This window comes from Octodon degus, unplaced genomic scaffold (assembly GCF_000260255.1).
Source record: "Octodon degus isolate 3935 unplaced genomic scaffold, OctDeg1.0 scaffold00014, whole genome shotgun sequence".
Classification (NCBI taxonomy): domain Eukaryota; kingdom Metazoa; phylum Chordata; class Mammalia; order Rodentia; family Octodontidae; genus Octodon; species Octodon degus.
Window position 1 is genome coordinate 2,580,184 of NW_004524590.1, and position 20,240 is coordinate 2,600,423.

At 57.9% G+C, this 20,240-nt stretch overlaps 1 protein-coding gene across 12 annotated transcripts in view; it reads left to right on the forward strand.

Moving 5' to 3' along the window:
* The first annotated feature begins 4,381 nt into the window (after positions 1-4,381).
* Bin1 (bridging integrator 1) overlaps positions 4,382-20,240 on the forward strand; it is a 46,009-nt gene continuing 30,150 nt past the window's right edge. For 11 of the 12 annotated variants that reach the window (XM_004626328.2, XM_023709672.1, XM_023709670.1 and 8 more), the window contains exon 1: positions 4,479-4,693. In XM_004626328.2, coding sequence (XP_004626385.1) covers positions 4,610-4,693 — 84 coding nt within the window. In that variant the 5' untranslated portion in view covers positions 4,479-4,609. The other variant, XM_023709673.1, reaches the window with a different exon arrangement.

A 20,240-nucleotide genomic window follows, 5' to 3' on the forward strand; every position in this document is an offset into this window, starting at 1 on the left:
GGTCCCTGTGCTTTGCTAAGCTTGTTCTAAGTAGGTGCTTTAGACCACTGAGCCATCTCACCAGCCCCCTCATTTTGTATTTTTAATGGCATGTTGGATGACAAAAACAACATATACAAAATCGGGAAAATAAAAATAAAACAGGAAAAGGAAAGCGTAATTGGTCTCCTCAGAGATACCAAGCCCACGCTGGCTGGTAGACAGCATGGCACCCTGCACAATGTAATGCCCCGCATTAGTCTATTGCCAATATATTTTTGTCACCTACGACTTTAAAAGCATTACTGCGTTGGCAAACATTTCATGTTTGCTCATACCATAGCTTCATTAATCACCAGCATTCAGATGGTAATAGTTAGGACATTTTTTATATTTATGCTGTTCTAAATGATGTGACGGGCATCTGTGTGCTCCAAACGTGGCTGAAATTTTAGTCTCAAGGTCTTAAACTTGAGATTATGCAGCCAAGCAGAGTGGCTCTCTTGGTGATTGTTCTTTTCTTTCGTATTTTTGAGTCAGGGTGTTGCTATGCAGTTCAGGCTGGTCTTGAACTCACTTTGCAGCCCAGGCTGGTCTCGAGCTTGCAATCAGCCCTGAGTGCTGGGATTACAGGCATGCACCACCATGCCCTGCAGTGACTATTGTTCTAATGCGTAATGTCTGTGCCAAAATTTTGTGTCTACTTACACTCTCAGCAGTACTATGCTAGTGTTTCTAATTCTTTTTTTTTTTTTTTCGTACTAGGAATTGAACTCAGGACCTTGTGCTTGCCAGGTAGGAGCTTATGCTGCTGAGCTATACTCCTGGCTCTAGAGTTTCTAATTCTTGAGTCATCCTAATATAATTTAAAAAAAGAATTTATGAATGGAAGTGGAGACTGGAATAGTATTTTATTCAATTAGTGGTAAAGAATAAACTTTAAAAACTTCTTGGTTATATGAATATCCAATTTCATGAACTGCCTGTTTGTTCTATTTGCCTATTTATTTATATGTTGGGATCTTAATTTTTTATGAACTTAAAAATATTTTCCTTTTTTTTTTTTTGAGGTTAAGAGCAGAATATTTATTGGGGGAGAGAAGGCTGAGGGATCTGAACTGGAGCCAGGAAATAATGCTCAAAGTAAGAACCAGAGTTCTTCTAAAAAGTATCACAGCCATCCTCAGCCACAGTGAGGTCCTGAACTCCTCCGAGGATGAGAACAACTGAGTCTATCAGGAAATCTAGGGCAGCAAGCTTCTCCAGGACACTGAACAGTGCACCATCATCCTGTCCAGAGCCAGGAAGAGGAGCCCAAAGTGAGACGAGAGCTCCCCCCGAGCGAGCAGGAGCCGTTCTCAGCTTTAACAAGGTCCTGAGTTCCTTTGATGAGAACAGCGAGTTCATATCAGGAAAGCCAGCAGGACAAGCTCCTCCAGGAAACCAAGAGCTCCCACCTTCCTCCCCGGTTCTCCTATTCATGCTGTTGGCAGCAGTCTCCGGGTGGGTCTCCACACCCAGCGCCACGCTGGCTCAGTTCACTGGGTGTCACAAATTGACCATCAGTTGATGGGAGGGAAACAGTCTGAGGAAAGATGATGAAAATTAGCTTCTGCAAATGGGAGGGGGACCAGGGGTTGGAAGGAGCACTGCGGGAGGGGAGGAAGGGTGAGAATCCAAAACAAGGGGAAAAAAGAATAAAGACTTGTATGTATACTTACCAACTCCCAACTCTAATTGTCATTAGTACTACAAAAATGTACTACTACTAATAAAAAAACTATGATTTTCAAAATATATCCTCCACTGCTTTGGCTTTGAGGAAGGGCTTTCTGAACTAAGAGATCAGGTAAACAAATACTTTCTTTAAAAACAGAGCTGTGAGGCCAGCAAGATAGCTTAGCGGACTAAAGCGCCTGCTTAGGCAAATGCAGGGACATGCTGTGCTGGCCCCACCCCCAGGGTCACTGAGCCACGACCGACCGAGACCTGGTGTGGTGGCCATGCCTGTAGGTGGGAAACAAAGGGGAAAGGAGGCTCTAGTGCCTCCGTCCACTTCCTTCCTTGACTCATCATTCTTCAGGGTCTCATTAGGTAGATCTGACACTTAGAGATCCTCCTGTTTTCAGCCTCCCAAGTGCTTGGATTACAGGCGTGCACCACTATGTCCAGTGTCTGTCTGTCTGTCTGTCTGTCTGTCTCTCTTTTGGAGGAACCGGGATTGAACTCAGGCCCTTGCGCTTGCCAGGCAACTGCTTATTCTACTGAGCCATCTTCCTGGCCCTTTAATCTGCTGAGTTATCTGGCCCGCCCTCTTCTGAATCTTTGACTCTGATGCTTGTATTTATCTGGATGTGGCAGTAAGGATTGTGCAAGTACAATTTTCTGCCATCCCTTTTCCATTCATAATTTTGCTGCAAGCACTATTCTCATATTGTTCCACAGAGAGGTTGTTCCTGATGACTCCCTAGCGGCCCCTCCGGTTGCTGTGCTCTCTGAGATGTCGCTATTCTGCTGACCAACATTTCAGTTGCTTCAATTTTTCTATCAAGTGATATTTTGAAGCGCCAAATCAGAGCAGCACAGAGGCACCCACCGCTCCCTGGGGGCTGACTACACTAGGTGCGACTTCTGTTCTTTTCCTCCTTTCCTTGGAGGAGGGCTGGAAGTGTTCGTTTTGAGAGCACGGGGATCGAGACAGTGGGGTGACACCATGCCGAGTTTTCTGGAGGATCCTGGCTGTTTCGGTTGGGTATGGGGGTGCATGAGGAAGTCAGGCAGCCTCGGGTGCTTTTCCGGGTAGACTGGTGCTCGGCATCTGCTAGTCATCCAACTTTCACCTGTGACACACCGGTGAGCTGGAATCTGTTGGTCTACAGAACAGAAGCAGTAACAGGCAGGCGGGGAGGGAGCTCCCACGGAGGAACCAGGAAGCAGCAAACCGAGCGCAGCAGCCTGGAGGGTGTGGCCGGAGGCTGGTCCTCCTCTCCTGGCCTGGGCATCGCAGGTCCCGTGAGGGACTGGCAGTGCTGTCTACAGAGCCCCTCTCCCTCTCCTGAGAACTTCCTGTGTTCAGGACCCCATCCCAGGTCCTCAAGGGTTCTCTGACTGCAGGGAGGGACATGAAGGTGCTGCTGGATGGGACTCTGCACAGCACTCAGTGCAGTCCCACACGTTCCCTTAGTCCCCCGACACAGCCCTTCATTCCAGACAGCACCTTCCTGGCACCCTTCACCGTCCCTGATGTTTGAGGGGACGGGGGTGTGGGTATCATGAGAGGGCACACATTTGTTACATTCGGCCCTCTATCTGTGGATTCCATACTCCAGCATCAAAATATGCAGGGGGAAAAGTGCTCTCTGCACGGAACATGAGCAGACTGTTTTCCTTATTGTAAGTATCCATGCAGCATTTCATGTAGTAAGTCACCTAGAGATGATTTAAGGCACTTGGAAGGTATGTGTAGTTTATGTGCAAAGACTGTGCCATCGAACATGAGAGATTTGGTTACCCCCCACTTTGGTATCCCTTTGGGCTCCAGGGAACCAGATGACTGTCATTTATGATGTGTTATTCATGTGTCATTCATGTGTTGGCAAAGCTAGCGAAGAAAAAAAGCTAGTGAACAATGACTTTCTCTACACCAATAATGATCCTGAGTTATTTTCCTTCCTGTGTGATTTTGGAAACAACCGGGTGAACAGCGGCGGAGGGCCTGGGATGTAGTCAGAAATCTTGCACCAGGACTACTTCTGTAAAGAGAGAATAATAATAGCTAGCTCACAAGCTATCCCGACACTACATAAGACAACGCCCCTCGGACCACAGCACAGTGCCAGGCACACGGCGCATGCAACAGTGTTAGGTCGTTGATATAATTATTACTGGCAAAAGGCTGGACACGCAGGAAAGAGACGTGTAGATCTGTCCAAGGCTCCTGGAGACGCCGTGCGCCCAGACAGGGAGGAGAAGAAACCCTGGGCCCGGGGTGTGGGTGCGGCGCCCGGGAAGAGCCGTCGCTGGGGTCGAGCTCTGTCACTTTCGGGGCTGCTGGAGGCCAGGGCCTCGCGCCACCGCTGAGCCTTAACTGACTTTTGAAAGCACCTCCTCCTCCACCTGGCCTCTTTTCAAGCGCCGCTGGAGGGGCCAGCTCGGAGGGTGGACCTAGCGCCGGGTCTGGGCGGCCCTGGAAGAGGGACCATCGAGCTAGTCTCCGCCCCGAGGCGGTGTCGCCCGAGCGCTGGGGAGTCCCCTACGCTGCAGCCAGTCGAGCGCTGCTCCTCCTCCCCGGCCGAGCGGCTCGGGGCCGGTGTGGCTCTTTAAAAGGCAGAGTCTGGTCCGAAGGGGGCGGGCAGGGGGCGCTGATCCCGCAGAGGCCCGGCCCACGTGCGTACCGGCGTCGCCCCCGCCCGCGGGCGCTAGCTCCGCCCAGCAGTGTGCCGGGCGGCCCAGTGCGCTGTGCAGAGTCGGAGCCGGAGCCGGAGCCGGAGCCGGAGCCGGAGCCCGAGCCCGAGCCCGAGCCGGAGCCTGAGCCCGAGCCGGACGGCGGCGGGGCTGGGGGCTGGGAGTGCGACGCGCTCGGCCTCCCGCGCAAGACCCGCGCCCGCCTCCGGGCGAGGCCAGCGCCACGATGGCAGAGATGGGCAGCAAGGGGGTGACGGCGGGGAAGATCGCCAGCAACGTGCAGAAGAAGCTGACCCGCGCGCAGGAGAAGGTGAGCCAGCCGGAGCCCCCTGCCCGCCCCGCGTCACCCTGCCACCTCGAGGCGACCGCTCCCAGGTCCTGCGGCTGCGGCCAGCGCCCTCGGCGTCCCCTTCGGTTCCAGTCCTCCAGCTCTGCATCGCTTGCGCCCCACCCTGCCCCGCCGCTCTGCGGGAAAGCGGCCGCCACGCTGCGGGCCGCTCTCGCCCTCGCCCCCGCTCCTGAACCCAGGGCCAGAACGCTGAGGGGCCGGCGGGGATCCCTCTCCAGGCCCAGGGCCGGGCTGGCGGCAGGGTAGGCGCTCACCTTCCAGCCAGGTGCCCCACGCGCCCGCGACCCCCCGGGCTGCTTCTTTCTCAGCCTTCGCTCCCCGCAGGCCGAAGGAGGGATCGGGTTTCCTTTCGGAGAGCTGCCGGCGGCCCGGGAGCTCCCGTCTGGCGCCCCGGCGGCCGAAAGCTGCGCATTCGGAAAGGTGCCCTCACCCGAAGGGGGCCGCGCGCTTCCGGCGGCTGGGGAGGGGGGTGGGCGGCCGGCCGGGGGGAGCCGGCCTGGAGGACTGGCGTGGGGGGTGCCGCAGGAAGTGCGACCCTTCCTCGCCGGGAGTGACTCCGGCTGGCTGTGGGCACCCTGACTATGCAGGAAATGCAAGGATTGGGGGCGGGGGTCCCGCCCCGAAGGCCTTTTATCCCAAGCTGTCTCTGCTTGATTGAATTGGATCACGCCAGCTGCTGCTGACGCCACTTCCCCTGCCGATTCCTACTCTGAAATCTGAGATTGCAGAATCTGTGTTTCTGCTAGGGTAGTTCCCCCAGTGTCCTGTGGTGGGGCTGGGGGACAGGCAGGCCTTCCCCTGCCGCCCCTGTGGCTGTTTATAAACAGTGACTTTTGCAGCTGAGATCTCGGGCTCCCTAAGGATGCGGCCACGTGATGACGGTAGGAGGGCTTTCCCTGCGACTCCTTTGGAGCCCTACTGCTCACCCCAGCGTTCTTGGCCTGGGAGGTGGGTGTGTGCGGAGTGGAGAGCTCTCCGCGGAGCGCCAGATCTGGTCAGACCTCTCCCCTCCCCCAGCAGGAGGAGGGAATAGTGTCCCAGGAATAGCTGGCTGGGGGCTGGGGCGACTTCAGTCACCCAGTTGGAGGGGCAGCAGCAGATGCGTCCGCCCTTGCTCTCCCTCCCTCCTTCTCTCCCTCCCCTGTGGCAGGGTAATCCATCTAAGTGCTTGGAGCAGGCAGCCCTGGGCTGGAGTCTGGATTGGTCTCCCAAGGGGCTGCAGGAGAACTACAGGGCCATTGAGACAAGTCCCTCTTCCCTACGTCGGACTTCTCCCTGCCTCCCCATTGCTCCTCCTTGTCCCCTTTGCCCTGTGGCAGCGTTTTCGGCATTACTGTAGGGGCAACAGGCATGGGGTTTGTTCCCTTCTTGCGAGAGTCCATTTATTCCTGGCCTCTGTTCTGTGGCCTTGGCCAGTTGGCCGACAGCTGGTGGACTCTGGATGCTGGCTGTGCTCCGCCTGGGCCCGCAGTTGCTTAGTGCCACAGCTGCTCTCTGCCCAGTGGGTACCAGTTAGGGACCCTGCCCGGTCAGAAGCCAAGGCAGCATGTGCCAGGCATCCTGGCTGTCTCTGAAAGTAACCTTTCAGGTCTTCCTTTCTTGGGTGGCCGCAGGCTCCGCTTTCAGGAAGTTGCTCTGCTCCAGCCTCTTCTGTGTGCCGCCTGCCACTCAGAATCTGCATTTGTCACAGTCTGCATGCTGCCCAGAGGGCTGCTTCCTCAGCATCTTCTGGTCATGTTCAGGACTCGTCGAGCTCAGTCCTACTGTGGTACAAGCAGCCTGCCACTGTGCCCACTGCCTTGGTCAGTCTGGATAAGGGGACCATTGCTCTCTCCCTGTTGTCATGGGAGGGTATTTTCTGACCATGAGCAGCAGTAACTGTGGTGGAAGGTCCTGACTGCTCATCTTTTCTTCTTTCCCTGCTTTTCTGCATCCCTTTCAGTGCAGACATCCCTTAAGCCTCAGAGGGTAACAGCATGGTCAAGGGCGGCCTGCCCTCTGTGCCAGGGGCTCTGCGGGGCTCATGAGGAAAGCTGACCTACATCAGCCTCCCTGGATCCTGGGCTGTTGTCATCCACTGATTCATCAGCCTCCATGGCTGGTCTGGCAGGCACACACATAACTTTTTTTAAATATATTTGGTATGGGTTCTCACTACACAGCTCGGCACTTGTAGTGATCCACCTGTTTTCAGCTTCCCCAGCACTGGGATTACAGGCGTGCACCACTAGGCCTGATCTCAGTAGCCAGCTCATGTGTGCCAGGGGATTGAACTTGGGTCCCTGTGCTTGCCTAAGAGGCGCATAGTCCACTGAGCTATCTCGCTAGCCCTGTGCACATGTCTTTGTGTACATACTTTGGCACTCTTCTGGCCCTGTGAATACTTATGAACTAATGAAGCACCTGGGGGCCTTGGCTGAGAGCCCTGACTTGGGCTTAGGGGGGCTGATTTGTCTGTAACCACTGTGCCATCTCTCCCTCATTAAATCCTTTGTGGATATAAGCCAGGTACAGTGTCCTAGGTTGAGCCCCCAGTGCTGTCTCAGACTGGATGCCTGTACTTTGTCCTGCATGGAGTTTATTCTTGTAAGGTCTCAGCCTACCCCTCCCCACTGCCCACACATCCCCAGTGTGCTGGAGGTGCAGAGTTCGTGCCTGGAGCGCAGGCCTGTGGGCACCATGAGGTCATCTTCCCATTGCATTTGGCTGGTCGGACCCTCTATAAATGACTGTGTCCATTTTTGGGCCTCAGAAGGGTGGCTGGGCAAAGCCAATTTAGGGCGGACCCTGGGTCAGATGACGGAGGATTAGAGGTTGGCGGGCTGTCCCCTTGGGGGATGGGGTGGCTGGGGAGGACAGCTGGGGTGGGGGTGGAATCTGGCCTGCTGGCCTCTGAAGGTCTGTGGCCCACCCAGGGGTCCTCTTGGGGAGCACACGAGGAGGCTGTTCTTGGAGCTCAGCCAGTGAGGATACAGAAGGCTGTCAGGTGGGGAGTGTGCACTCCACGTGCCCCTGGTGGATGACCAGCCCTGAGCACTTCAGGAGGGGTGCAGGGTGGACAGCAGGGAGCACCAGCTGGGAGTGGGAGGGACCAAGGCTGTCAGGCACAGCGGAGTGCTGCCCGGCCAAGCAGATGCTCCCTGAGGGAAGGGGCGGAGTGGTTATTTATAGGATTGTGAGACTGTGCCTCGGCCGCACCACGTTCCTCATCATAGTCCTCCCTGTAGCAGACATGTCAGCCTCACAGTAGGGGCTGGGCCTGCACACAGTCTGTCCTTGAAGTGTTCACACTATACTGACAGTTGGGTGCACAGGGGCCTGTCCTGTGGGGAGCAGAAGGGCCTCAGTGTGCATGGGCCTCTCGCCCTTCCCAGGCCCCAGCCCAAAGCTGCTGCCCTGCGCCCACAGGCCTGTCTTCTGCCCCATCTTGGTGTTCCCCTCCTTCCCAAGTGTCTGAGGCCTCTTCCCAGCCCTCCACACCTCCACCTTAGGTTGTCTTGTTGTCTTCTTCTCCCCCTCCTGCACAGGGCCTCTTCCCTCTGGATTATCCGGGCCTCGGATTAGCGTCTTCGTTTTTTCTGTCCATGGTTCATGGCCCAGTAGAGAGGCCTCCTGCACCTTGCCCTGGCCTGCTGTGTGGGCATTGACTCGGGCAAGTAGGCCCTTCCTGAGACTGCAGGCCCGGACGCCCTGTGTATAGACTGCTGGCCCGCGGCAGGGCCTGAGCCAGGCACACTGCCCTGTGTGTGAGGGAGCAGAGGGGCAGCTTGCTGGGAAGGAGAAGGGACAGGTGTGGGGCTCAGGTAAGGGGCTCCAGGGCGTGGAGGGCAGTGGGGCTGCTGAGGGTGTCAGCACCCTGGAAGAGCAGGGCTGGCTGAGAGGGACATTTCGGCTGATGTGGTCAAGCTTTGTGTGCTGGGATTCAGAGCAGCCAACCCTCACTGCTTCCCTCCCCAGCTCACAGATCGCCCCTTTGGTGTCTCTCTCACTTTCGCCATATGGCACCTAAGCAAGCCTTTGGTCCTGGACGGGGAAGTCGGGCAAGCTCATTCCTTGCATGCTGCCAAACGGGACAGAATGAGGAGACTCTTCAGCTCCTCCCTCCTGCTGTCACCCAGGGCCTTCCTGGGCCTCGAGGTTCCTACATCCTCCTGGGTTAGACTGCTTGTCCCACGCAACACCCTGTGAAGCATGACAGAGAGGACATGGGTGCTGGGGTCCTCTGATTGGCTTTGGGACTGGACAAGTGGCCGGGCGCTCCTGAACGCCTTTTGTGGTGAAAACTGAGTACTGTTTGCTCTCTTTGCATGTGTGTTGCTGAAAGTAAAGCTGCTGACAGGTGCAGGGTCCCGAGCAGAAGCTCACTGGGTGCCAGCTCTGTGGGCAGCCGGCCGGCGCACTGCCCCTCTCCCAGGGCCTGTCTGTGGGAGTGTCTGTCACCGGCCTCTGTAGACGGCTAATCCGTGCTGAGCCCTTCGCTGCTCAGGGTTTAGGATGTTGTCATAGGCCTGGGGTGTGTGTGTGTGTGTGTGTGTGTGTGTGTGTGTCTTGGACTCAACGATCGGAACATGTTGGAGTGCATCTCGACCCCCTGCATGTATTCTGTGACTGTTGGTGCGTTTGTTCCTTCTCTCCTCTTTATTTTTCATCTCGGGCTGAGTATTGCTGGCCTTTGAGTCACTGATCCACACATGCATTGAGCATCCACTTTGTGCTGGGTACTACAGCAGGCTGTGGGGTCTCAGGGGCTACCAGACCAAGCTCCTGCCTTGGCAGAGCTGCTGCCCCGGCCGGGGTGCTGGGCTCTGTACAGTGAGCTGGGGTTCAGCAGCTGTAGGGGCAGGACAGCAGGCACGCGCTCAGTGTGTGAGCCCCACTGGTGCTCAGGTGTCGATGTGTCTGTGGGCGGGGTGCATGGTGGGTGGAGGGCCGGCAGAGGCCGTGGGAGGCTCGAATCTGATGCCTGATGTGTTGTGTTTCTCTAAAGCTGTGTCTTTGGCAGGTCTCCTTTTGGGATTAAAAGTGCAAAGCAAAGGATACTAACCCTAAAAACGTGGAAGGAGGGCAGGCCCAGCAGCTAGGCGGTGAGGATGGATGTTTATACAGGGCCAAGCTGATGGGGTCTCCTGCCCAGTGTACGGCAGGCAGAGGCTGGAGGGACAGGGATGAAGAGGAGGGTGCTGAGATGTCATAGCCTGGGCAGGGCACTTGTCGGATTCCACACCAAGCAGAAGCGTGATGTCGTGGAGAGACGCAGGCTTTACAGGGCTGGGACTGAGTACCCCTGCATTCTTAGCCTTGACCAACCATGCCTTGTTCTTCTTCTCCAAATTAGGGGTAATAACACCTGTCACCAGGGGCAGTAGAAGGGAAGCAGCCAGGGAAGCTGCCACCCAGGCTGGGTCCTGGATCCACCGTAGAGCCCGGTATCCGCCCTCGAGAGGAGCATGCCTGTGGGAAGCTTGGCACGGGGCTGCTGCTCCCACAGAGGCCGCCACCTCCTAACAAGGCCACAGTGTTGCGCACAGGCCAATGGGCCTGCAGGGGTCAGGGCTGGGACTGACAAGAGGAAGGCAGGCTCTTGGCCCGAGGGAAACTCTGTCAAATATTAACTTGATGGTGGAAGCCTAGGTTACAGCATGCCTGCCCCTGCCACCACTACTCCCAGTGGATGAGGACTTTAGGAGACCCCTTCAGCCAAGGGAGAAACTGAGGCTTGACCCAGTGGTGTGACTGTCTGGGCCAGCTGCCTGGGTTGCTGCGGTGGGGTGAGCCCCTAGGTCTGGTCTGGTGAAGGGCTTTGGAGACCTGCAGCTGAGGTGGCAGTTTAATCCCAGGGCTCTTCTCCCTTAGGCAAGATTGGGGGACCCATCTGGGGTCTGGTGTGCACCTGAGGATGGGTGGTGGGCTGATCGGAGGGCCCTGGGGTCTCCGGAAGTTAGTGCAGAGATGGGTTTCTGTGTGCAAAGTGAGGACAGACAAGGCTGTGTGTGTACACGTATGTGAGCACGTTTGCATGTGCATATTTTCTTAAAAAAGAAAAACTATTCAGTTGACTTCATTTAAAGACACTATTCTGAAATTATATTCTCTGTGCTTTTTTTTGGCCATTGCTACTGTGTTTCTTTTGCAAAGTAATGGCAATATTTGTATCATTTTAAACATCTTCTTGGGAGAAAACAATCATGCTTTGGGCCACACGTAGGCATGGGGGCACTTCCGGGTGGATGCTTCTGGGAAGGCAGCCCCTAAGGCTCGCTCCGGCCTAAGCTGGAGCAGTTCTGTGCCTGTGCTCCTGAGGGCAGGGCCTGCCTCCTGGGGTCACTGTGCCATCCACACCCGCCGCTGGGTGCACAGTGGGTGCTCTGAACATTGCCTGGGCCTCAGTGTTGAGTGACTGGTTCCAAGTCCTTACAGATACCAGTGTCAAGTCCCTGTATACAGTGACAGACATATCCTGTCACCCAGGATCGCTCTGCATTCTTTCATCTTTAGGTGCCTTAGGATGATGCCTAATACAGGGGCAATTCAACATGGGTAGTTTTGATACTACATTGTTTAGAAAATAATGAGAATCAGTACATGTTCAGCACAGATGTAATTCTTTCGAGGCAGTTTGATGCTGGGTTAGTTGAATTTGTGGATGCAGATGGGAGGCTCAGCTGTATCCCCACCACACAGGGATACATTGTACCAATGCTGCAGGTAATGGAGAGACAGCTGCTGGTGGCTGGAGGAGGCCCTGGGGCTGACTGGGCTTCCTTTGGTTGCAAGGAGTACAAGGAGGGAGCTTGTGCCTGCAGGACTCCTCTGGGGTTAGACTAGCAGGTGCTGAACCTGCCCTGCCTCTTGAGTCCTGGGGTGACTGAGGCCTCACCCCCTGTCCCAGAGAAGCAGACAGCCCAGGGTGTGGTGGGCTCTGAGCATGCTGGTAACCAGGTTCTTGGGACTGTTCGAGGCCGTGTCAGGCCAGATGCCAACCAGGACTTGGCCTTGGTCTTCTGCAGGGAAGCGTTTGTAGCTGTCAGTTGTACCAGGTGCTGGTACAACTCCCGGGGGGGGGGAGGGGCTCGGAGTGATCTGCTGGACCCAAGACCCGTCAGGGCTGGGGAGCCTCTTTGCTGAGCTCCCTGCTCTGCCCTGGGCCTGCGCCTTTGCCTTCCTCCCTGACCCAGATCCTGCACCACAGATGAGCGGGATTGGGGTCAGAGCAGGGTGTGGGGAGGGGTCAGGCCGCAGTGCCTAAGCGCACAGCTCTGGGCTGCTGAGGACGCTGCGGGTGCCCTGGGAGTGGGCCTTTGAACTCCTCCTGCTGTGCTCCGAAGGGCCTGTGTCGAGGGGCTGAGCCTGGGGGTGGGGGCAGTGAGGGGGCATGGCAGCAGGTAGCTGTGGACAGGCCTGGGGGGGCAGAGCACACCTCCTCAGGGCCTTGGTCACTTTAGCTGGGGACCCTGCTGGCTCCCCACATTGCTGCCTGTCTTGCCTGTGTCAGTGTCTTCTCCTGAGGGTGACATCCAGAGGCAGCAGCTGGCCGTCACTTCTCTCCTGTTGCCTGCTCTCCCAGCCACGGTAGGCTTAGGTGCTGGGGTGCTGAAGGTGGTGCTCAGAGAGAAATGTGCCCCTACCCAGCACTCCCGTGCCCCCGAGCACCCTTCCTAGCCTGGTCTGCTGTGTTGTGTGTGTCGAGCCTGGCAGAGGGGTCCGCTGAGCTGATTTGGGGCATGGAAGGTAGATGGCAGTAGCAGGGGTTCAGGACCTCCGCAGCTGATTCAGGATGACTGGAAGGTATGAGTAGGGATGGGAGGGTTGACCGGCCCGACCCGCTGTGCTGCTTCCTCAGGTAGTGCCTGAGATGCCGTTCTGTCTCCCAGTTTAGGCCCAGTTTGGGCTTGCTACCCTGGGCCTTGGGAGCCTTTGGCTTTCTGAGGAGGAGGAGGTTGAGGTTCTGAGTGCCCAGAGAGCTCATGCATTTCCAGGGAAGGACAGGGGCTCGGAGGAAGGCTGTGACCCTGGGGTCCACTTGTCAGGGCTGGGGCCAAGGGCAGTGACCCTGCCGGCGGGGGGGGGCGGGGGGCTGGAGGGCCACATCTTGTGCCTGTCTGTGACATGCATGCCCGCTTCTTGGCCTGCTTCAAGGCCCAGGGTGACGTGAAGCAGCGTGGATCCCTGGTCCTGGAGAGCAGACGGGTGGATCTGTTCCCTCTTTGTCATGCACTGGGATGCAAAGGCCATGAGGGGCCGGGTCGCCCTGCCAACTTGAGGACCCTGGCTGCAGGTGAGAAGCAGGGTCTGTGAGGGAGTCCCCCTCTGGGACGTGATGGAGGCTGGGGCATGTGGCTGGTGAGCAGGGTGGGCTTCCGTGGGGCCTTGGCTAGAGGAGTCTGTCGTGAGACTTGGAAGCCGGAAGGGGTCAGGCTGATGAAGAGCCTTTGCCAGCCCAGTTTTTGTCCCAACAGCTGCAGCTGCTTTCTTTGGATCCTTTGGTCAGCTCACCCCCTCCCTAGGACTCCTGCCAACGTGCCTGGGCCCTAGGTGAGCCTGGGCCAAGAGAGGGCGCCCAAGGGGACGCTGCTTCCCACCTGCCCAGTGGCTGTGGGTCCCGTTTCTCGGGCCCGATGCGGCATCAGCTGTCTTCCTGGGTCACAGCCAGTCTGCAGCTAATCATCTTTGGGTGATGGAGGGCGTGGGGCTGCTAATGCGCCCCCAGGCCTTTGGGAGGTGGGCAAGGAGACACGATAGTGAATGAGAGAAAGGGAAGAAGAAAATTTAGGGCGGCGGGGAGAGTTAAGAGGTTTTAACTTTCTGCCTGAGGAGGCAGTGTGCTGTGGTGCCCTGGGGCACGGCTCTTGCCCTCTCTGGGTTCACTTGCACTGCAGCAGTAGGGGCAGGTTCCCCCAGGGCGAGGGCAAAGCCCCTCCTAGAGCCTGCCTCCTGGTGGAGCTGCTGGCTGTGCCCTGTCCGAGGAGACTTGTCTCAGCCCGCAGGCACACAGGTCGGTGGGGTTTGTGTGTGTCTGTGCTTGTGACAGTTTCTTGAAATGGAACTGCTGTGCCCCTTGCATTTTCTTTTCCTTCCCTGTGGAGACTGAAAAAGCTAAGTTGGGAGTCGTCCCCCCACAGCTGGACCTTGGTTGAAGGGGGGTGAGGAGAGAGGAGACAGGCCAGTGTAGGGGTGAAGCTGGGATGGGTCAGATAAGGGGCGTGGAGTGAGTCACCCCTCTGTGTATCTGTCTGTCTGTCTGTCCATCTACTGGAGAAGCCAGATGTGCATCAGAAGAGGGCTTGGACCCTGGCAGGGCCACAGAGTCTGCAGGGGGGCTGGGAACTGTGATGCCATGTGCTCCGGTGACTTTGCTCCTGGGGGCCTGTCGGGCTTTGGAGGTTTCTGGGGCACAGGGCTGTCGGGCGACCTCACTGGGCTTGTTGAGTTGCCCAGGACCATCACACTTGCTGCTATTTTTCTGTCTTTGTGCCCTGTGACCCTGGCAGGACTGAAGCATGGCTCCACTGGGCAGATGAGAACCCCGAGGCTCTGGGAAGCCCTGAATTTTCTCCCTTCTGGGCCACAGACTGGGCCTGAGCCCTGCTGCTGAGTTCTGTTCAGGGAACTCAGGGTTGGGGAAAGAGGACCTGAGGGCAGTGCCTTACAGAGCAAGTGGAAGCCAGCCCCAGGGGCCCACACTAATTCCAGCTGCTCTGGAGGCTGAGGCAGGAGGATTGCAAGCTTGAGGCCAGCCTAGATAGTTTGGTGAGATGAAGGCCTGGGGACGTTGCTCAGTGGAAGGGGGAAGAATGTACCCAGAGTGGGTGGGATAAGGGCACATTGCTGAGTCCCATGGAGATCGGGGTGTGGGCTGCCTTTGTCAGAGAGCACCTGGTGTGTGTTGGGGGTGAAGAGGAGACCCTGGGCCCCTGCCTGGGGAGGCTGACACAGCCTCTGAAGAAGTGGCCCTGGAGAGGTGGGCTCTGCAGTGCCGGGATATGCAGGGACCCTGGGAGGGGCGAAGAGAGGTGTAGGGGGACCTCATGGCAGCCAGCGGGCCTCCAGGGTCAGGGCCCAGCACGGACACAGCTGACTGACTCTTCTCCTGGGATCCCCAAAGCTGGGGAGAAAAGGTGCTCAAATACTACCCCTGTCGCCTCCCAAGGAAAAGGACTGGGGGCAGGGAGGGGGTGCCAGCAGCCTGGGAGGTGACTTAAGGCCCATCGAGTGGCCAGCAGTGTAAGCGGTGAGCTCTGAGGTGAGAAACAGAATCCACAATTACTTGGATGCATTTGCTGCACCCAGAACAGGGCCCAAAAATTGTCCTTTTTCTGAAGTACCGGCTAAGCCCAGAGTTTATTTCTTGGTGTCCTCTCTTCCTCCAAGCACTCTGTCAAACAGGGTCTGGAAGCAGGCCTGGCCTGCTGGAATGTCACCATCTCCCCCAGGTGACCAGGCTCACCCTGTCCTTCTGCTTGGGTGACCTGTAGGAGGCTGCAGCCCAGGGGCACTTGGGGCTCTCCTGAGGACTTGGGGTGGTCGTGCTCCCCAGGGCCAGCAGAAGCTTCCCTGAGGCAGAGGTGCAGGCTGTGGGCTGCGGGGCCTGGCGGGGAGAGCTGAGTCAGCGCTGGGAGCCCAGCTCAGCAATGAGGACAGCCACTGGCCTCGGGGTCACCTTGTCTTCCATGCTGGGAGATGCAGGAAGCCACCCCACTGCCCTGAGTGGCGGTGCAGGGGGCCTCAGACAGGCAGTGGGACCAGGATTCTGGGCGTTAGATGGGAGGGTGGGTGTCCCATTTCACACAGAGGACACTGAAGGTCACAGCGCAATCTTGTGCACCCAGCCCGGCTCTCGGACCTGGGCTGGAGCCTTGGTCCATCAGTGGTGGAGTGGTCCAGGCCCCGTGTGAGAGGACAAAAGGCGTGGAGTGCCTGTACCCCTCCTTCTGGCCCAGGCCTATGCTGAGCAGCTCCGGCTTTCTGCCCCTACTACAGAACTGTGTGTCTCCTGGGGAAAGGCCCTGCGCAGAGCGGGCAGCAGGCAGAGCTTCGGGTGTTGGCAGTTGGATCTGGGGCTTCTGCCCTCGTTCCTGTGTGTGTGAGGGTCCCTGTGCTCACTGCCTCAGCCTTTCTGGAGCCTTTGGAGCAGGCCTATGGAGCAGAGAGAACAGGATGCCCCCATGGCCCTTGCATGTGGGGAGACTAGGTCGGGGGTGGAGGGAGCTCCCCTGTGTCAGAGGCGGTGACCTGCTCTGGGGTGCGGGTTAGTGATGCTCCGTGCTCTGGCTGCCTCTGCATTGTCCTTCTGGGTTGTCCGCTGGCCTTGAGAGCTGAGCCTGGGTGCTGGGGACATCTGCAGAACTGTCTCCAGGTGAGTAGCGAGCTGGTGGGGCAGGGCCTGGACCAGGCTGGGGCAGAGTCAGGCTGGAGTCAGGGCCCCGTAGAGCATTTGCAGTGTGGGGGATGCTCCTGGTGGAGCCTCTTGGTCCTGGCCAGCCCAGGCAGAGGCAGGGGCCCAAGTGCGTTGCCGGGAGACTGGGACCTGCTGTGACCAGGGGCTGTTGAGGGTGGACTCCCCACAGTGGTGCCTGGCTTTGGTGGGTGGGGTGGGGTGGGGTGGGAGCTTTACTTTTTATTTTTTAAAAATAGAATTATTTCTTGCTTATATCTTGTATTCTAAACCACTATTATGAGTATAACAGTAGGCAGTGTATTAAATATTGTTACTCTCCTAGTAGCCTGTTTTGAAACTTTTATTGTTATTTTTAGTTTTTTCCTGTTAAAATAAAAAATAAAGACAGAGTCTCATCATGGCCGTGAGTGCTCCATCTTCCTGCCTCAGCTGCCCAAGACCCCTGAGGCTGGGATTACGGGTGTGTCCACCATGTCTGGATAGCGAAGGTGACCCAGTACTGTCCTAGCTGGTAACAGAAGAGTGTTGCAGGTACACACCCCGCAGGCACCCTGAGTCACAGGAGTGGGCACTGAGGACCATGACCCATGTATGATAACCTGGCCGCGCTCCCAGGTCCTGCTTCCCAGACAGGAGCACATGTGCACAGAAAGGGGCCAGAGTGTCCCGGGGTGACCTTGTGCCCGGATGGAGGCAGCGAGGGCTGCTTGGAGGAGGTCATGGGAAGAGCTGGCCCCGCCTGGCATGGCCCAGTGTTGCTGGGGGCAGGATTTCCTGGTGAGGGGTGGGGGGTTCCCAGAGACTGCCATCCTTTGCTTGGCCTGGAGGTGGGTAAGCGTGGGTAGGACCCTGCCCGCCCCCGTGAGCCCTCAGTTCTGTGGGGCTGTCCAGTGGATGGTCTTTCTCTTCCTGTGCCTGGGCTGCACCCCTGGAGCTTGGAAGCTGGAGCTGTGGGTGAGCAGGAGGCCTGTGACCCTGGCCTGCCCTGTTTACTCCAGCATCCAGGCGGGGGCTGGGAATAGCACGCAGGCTGTGGGGGTGCAGGCGGGCTCTGCTGACAGCTTGGGACAGGTGGGTGAGGGGCCGTGGCCAAGGGTGGGGCTCGGGCCTCTGGAACGTGCTGTCCTCAGTGGGCCCCACCCAGCGGGTAGAGGAGGCCAGGGTCACCCTGGTGCCCATGTGCTACTGCCTACGCCCTGGCTATAGCCTTCGGCCCTGGCACTGAGGGTGGACTACGAGGCCTGGCCAGGGTCCTCAGACTGGCGCTGCTGGAAAGGGGTGAGATGGAGCTGCTGTCTGGCTGATGAACAGAAGGAGCAGGGTCCCTGTGAGCTGCAGGCTGACGCGTGCCTGATGAGGGGTTCTGGGGTGGTTTGTGGCCTGTGCTTCTGAGAAGACGCAGTGGGAGCCCAAGTCCTGGGCCAGGGCTCCCTGTCCTGGTGCTGGGAAGTGTGTGTGGGTGGCTGGAAGTGGCAGCAGGGTCCAGGGGGCGGCTGCTGAGCTTCTGGGCCCAGTGAGGAGATCTCAGGTCAGGATCTAGGTGGGACCGAAAGGGACCAAGGGCCACCCCTCGCTGTCTAGGCTCATTTTGCTGGAGAAACCCAGTGGCTCAGAAGGGTGAAGTTCCTGCCCAGGGTTCTGCCGGCAGGGCCCGCGGCCCACAGCCCCTGCCCTCGCACCAGCAGCTAGCTGGCCAGACTAGTCCTTGGGGCTGGCTGCTGCCCTGTGTGTCTGGGGCAGGGGAGGGACTAAGGTCAGTGGGCGAGGCTGGGAGGTGCGTAGTGTCCCTGCCCCCCACGTCCCCATGTGGGCGACGGCAGCTCTCGCCTCTGGTGGCACAGTCTCTCCCTGTGCGCTGCGCGCGTGCTCTTGTCGCCTTGCGTGGACGTCTCCCACAGCCTCTTGACCTGCACAAGCCGCCCTTGCCTTCTCCTGCAGGCTGAGGTCACCTTTGAAAGGGCGTGGCAGCCGGAGTGTGGCCCAGCAGAAGGCGGCGCGGCCCCGCCCCTAGCCCACCGGGCACCCTGTTCCTCGCAGTTTCAGGAGCCAGCGCCTTCCCGGGCCTGAGGGTCATGGTCTAGCCCAGACTGCCAAGACATGGACACCGAGACGTGCACTAGGACCTGACTACTGAGGCAGTTTGTGTGGTGGGTAGAAGGTTGAAACACTGATGCCAGCCTTGGCACTCCTGTGACTCAGCCGCGTGGGCCTCGGGAGCTTGTGAAGCAGTGCCTCACCTGCCCTGTCTGCAGCATGGGAGCGTGATGGTCTTCCTTCATGGGGTTAAGGAATCACGCTAAGGGCCCAGTGGAACACCTGCGTCTAGTGTTTTGGGGCTTCCTAGCCCTGGCCCTGCACGCTCGCCCTCTCTCTCTCCATGCACACTGCTAGCCGGTGCCTGCCTCAGGGCCCTTGCACTGGCTCTGCCCTCTCCCACTGTGATCCTCCAGTATTCCTTACAGTCTTCAGGTGTCTGCCCAGAAGCGCTTCCTGTGCACGCTTCCCTAAGAGCCACACCCCACTCAACCCTGTCCCCTCCCCACCCCTTCTCAACCCATCTCTGCCTTAGCACCTAGGCTCAGGCCGAGGCCTCTGGGTACAGGACCAGCAGACTGCAGCCCACAGGGCACATTTGCAGAGCCCAGCCACAGCCCTTAGTGTGGAGGGGCTGCCGGGATGAAACCAGTACGGAGCTGTGTCCCCCAGGGATGTGGTGTCCTCCCTCCTCTGGGATGGCCACCCCCAAGATGGGTCACACTAGAGAGCCCTTGAGCACAGTGGCAGTGGCTATGTGTGATTGCAGCCCCAGGCTGCGGTGTGCTGGTCTCCAGTACCTCCCAGCGCCTCAAGAATGCCTGGTTTTGGATGACCCACTCCTCTGTGGCCCATCCATGGCCAGCAGGCCCGCTGGCCCCTCCCATTCCTGACTCTGGAGGCCCTCCCTTGTCCTGCTGCTTGGGTCCCCCAGCCCACCCTGGTTTCCTATGGGATCCTGGTGGGCCCACCTGGGCTACTTAGCCACAGGCTTATCTGCTGAACTGGTTGGAATTCCAAGCATCCTGGGATGGAAAGAGGAGTGGGGTAGTTATTAACCCTGGGACCATGGACACCCTGCTGTGGGTGAAAGCATCCTTTCCTGCCGAGAGGGTGGGGGTGGGTGGGGAGACCCTCTGGCGCCTCATTTTCCCCCTTCTTGTATTTCCCTCAATGCTGTTTCTCAGGGGTGGAGTTAGGATGCCAGGCATACCCTTAAACCCCAACAGTGGTGGACAGCTGGCTCTGCACTTGATTGGAAGCTATTTGTGGGGCTGACACAGGTGAACAAGTGTTTATTCAATCACTTAAGGATGGTAAAAAAAAAAAAGCCAAGTGTTGCTTTTTCACTGTGCTCGCGTTTCACCAAGGAAAGGGAAAAAATACCCACAGACAGAGGAGGGGGTCAGCTGGTACCGGTCCTCCCCAGAGACCGCTGGCTTCCTCGGCACTGGTGTGGTGGTGTGGCTGGTGGACTCCTCAGGAGGGGCCCCCCTGGCTCAGCTAGCCTGGATTTCTTTTCTGGTTTGGTGTTTCATTACAACAATCTTTGGAAGTTTTGCATTCTTACCACAATCTGTCTGTGTCGGTTGTGTCATGCCAACATTTGCTTTGCCTGTTAAATCCTTGGAGTGCGGCAAGATGCAGTGTGAATCTCGGGCAGTAAGCCCCACGCCCGGTGCCTGCAATTCTCAGGCATCTGTGAGCCCAGTGTGAGAGCTACGAGTTGAGTTTGGGCTTCAGAACTGAGCAAGCTGAGGTCCTGGTTCTGGTGCTTGTTCTGGTTCTGGTTCTGGTCACCAGCTCAGGGTGACCCAGGGGAATGAGCCCAGCTGGGAGTACTGGCTGCAATGAGGGGCTCCCCTCTGTGTCCTGTGAAGCTCATGGGAGGAGCGGGTTCCTCAGTGGGACGCATGCCATGGGCCGGATTGGCTGAGAGATGGCTCTGATGATTCCCCCTAGAGTGGGAGCCGAGTCTCAGGCATGGCAGCTAGATGGGGCCTTGTCCTCAAGCCAGTTCCTCCTGTGGCCAACTCCCAGCCAGCCCGGGGAAGCAGAGGGCCTAAGGACACAACCCCA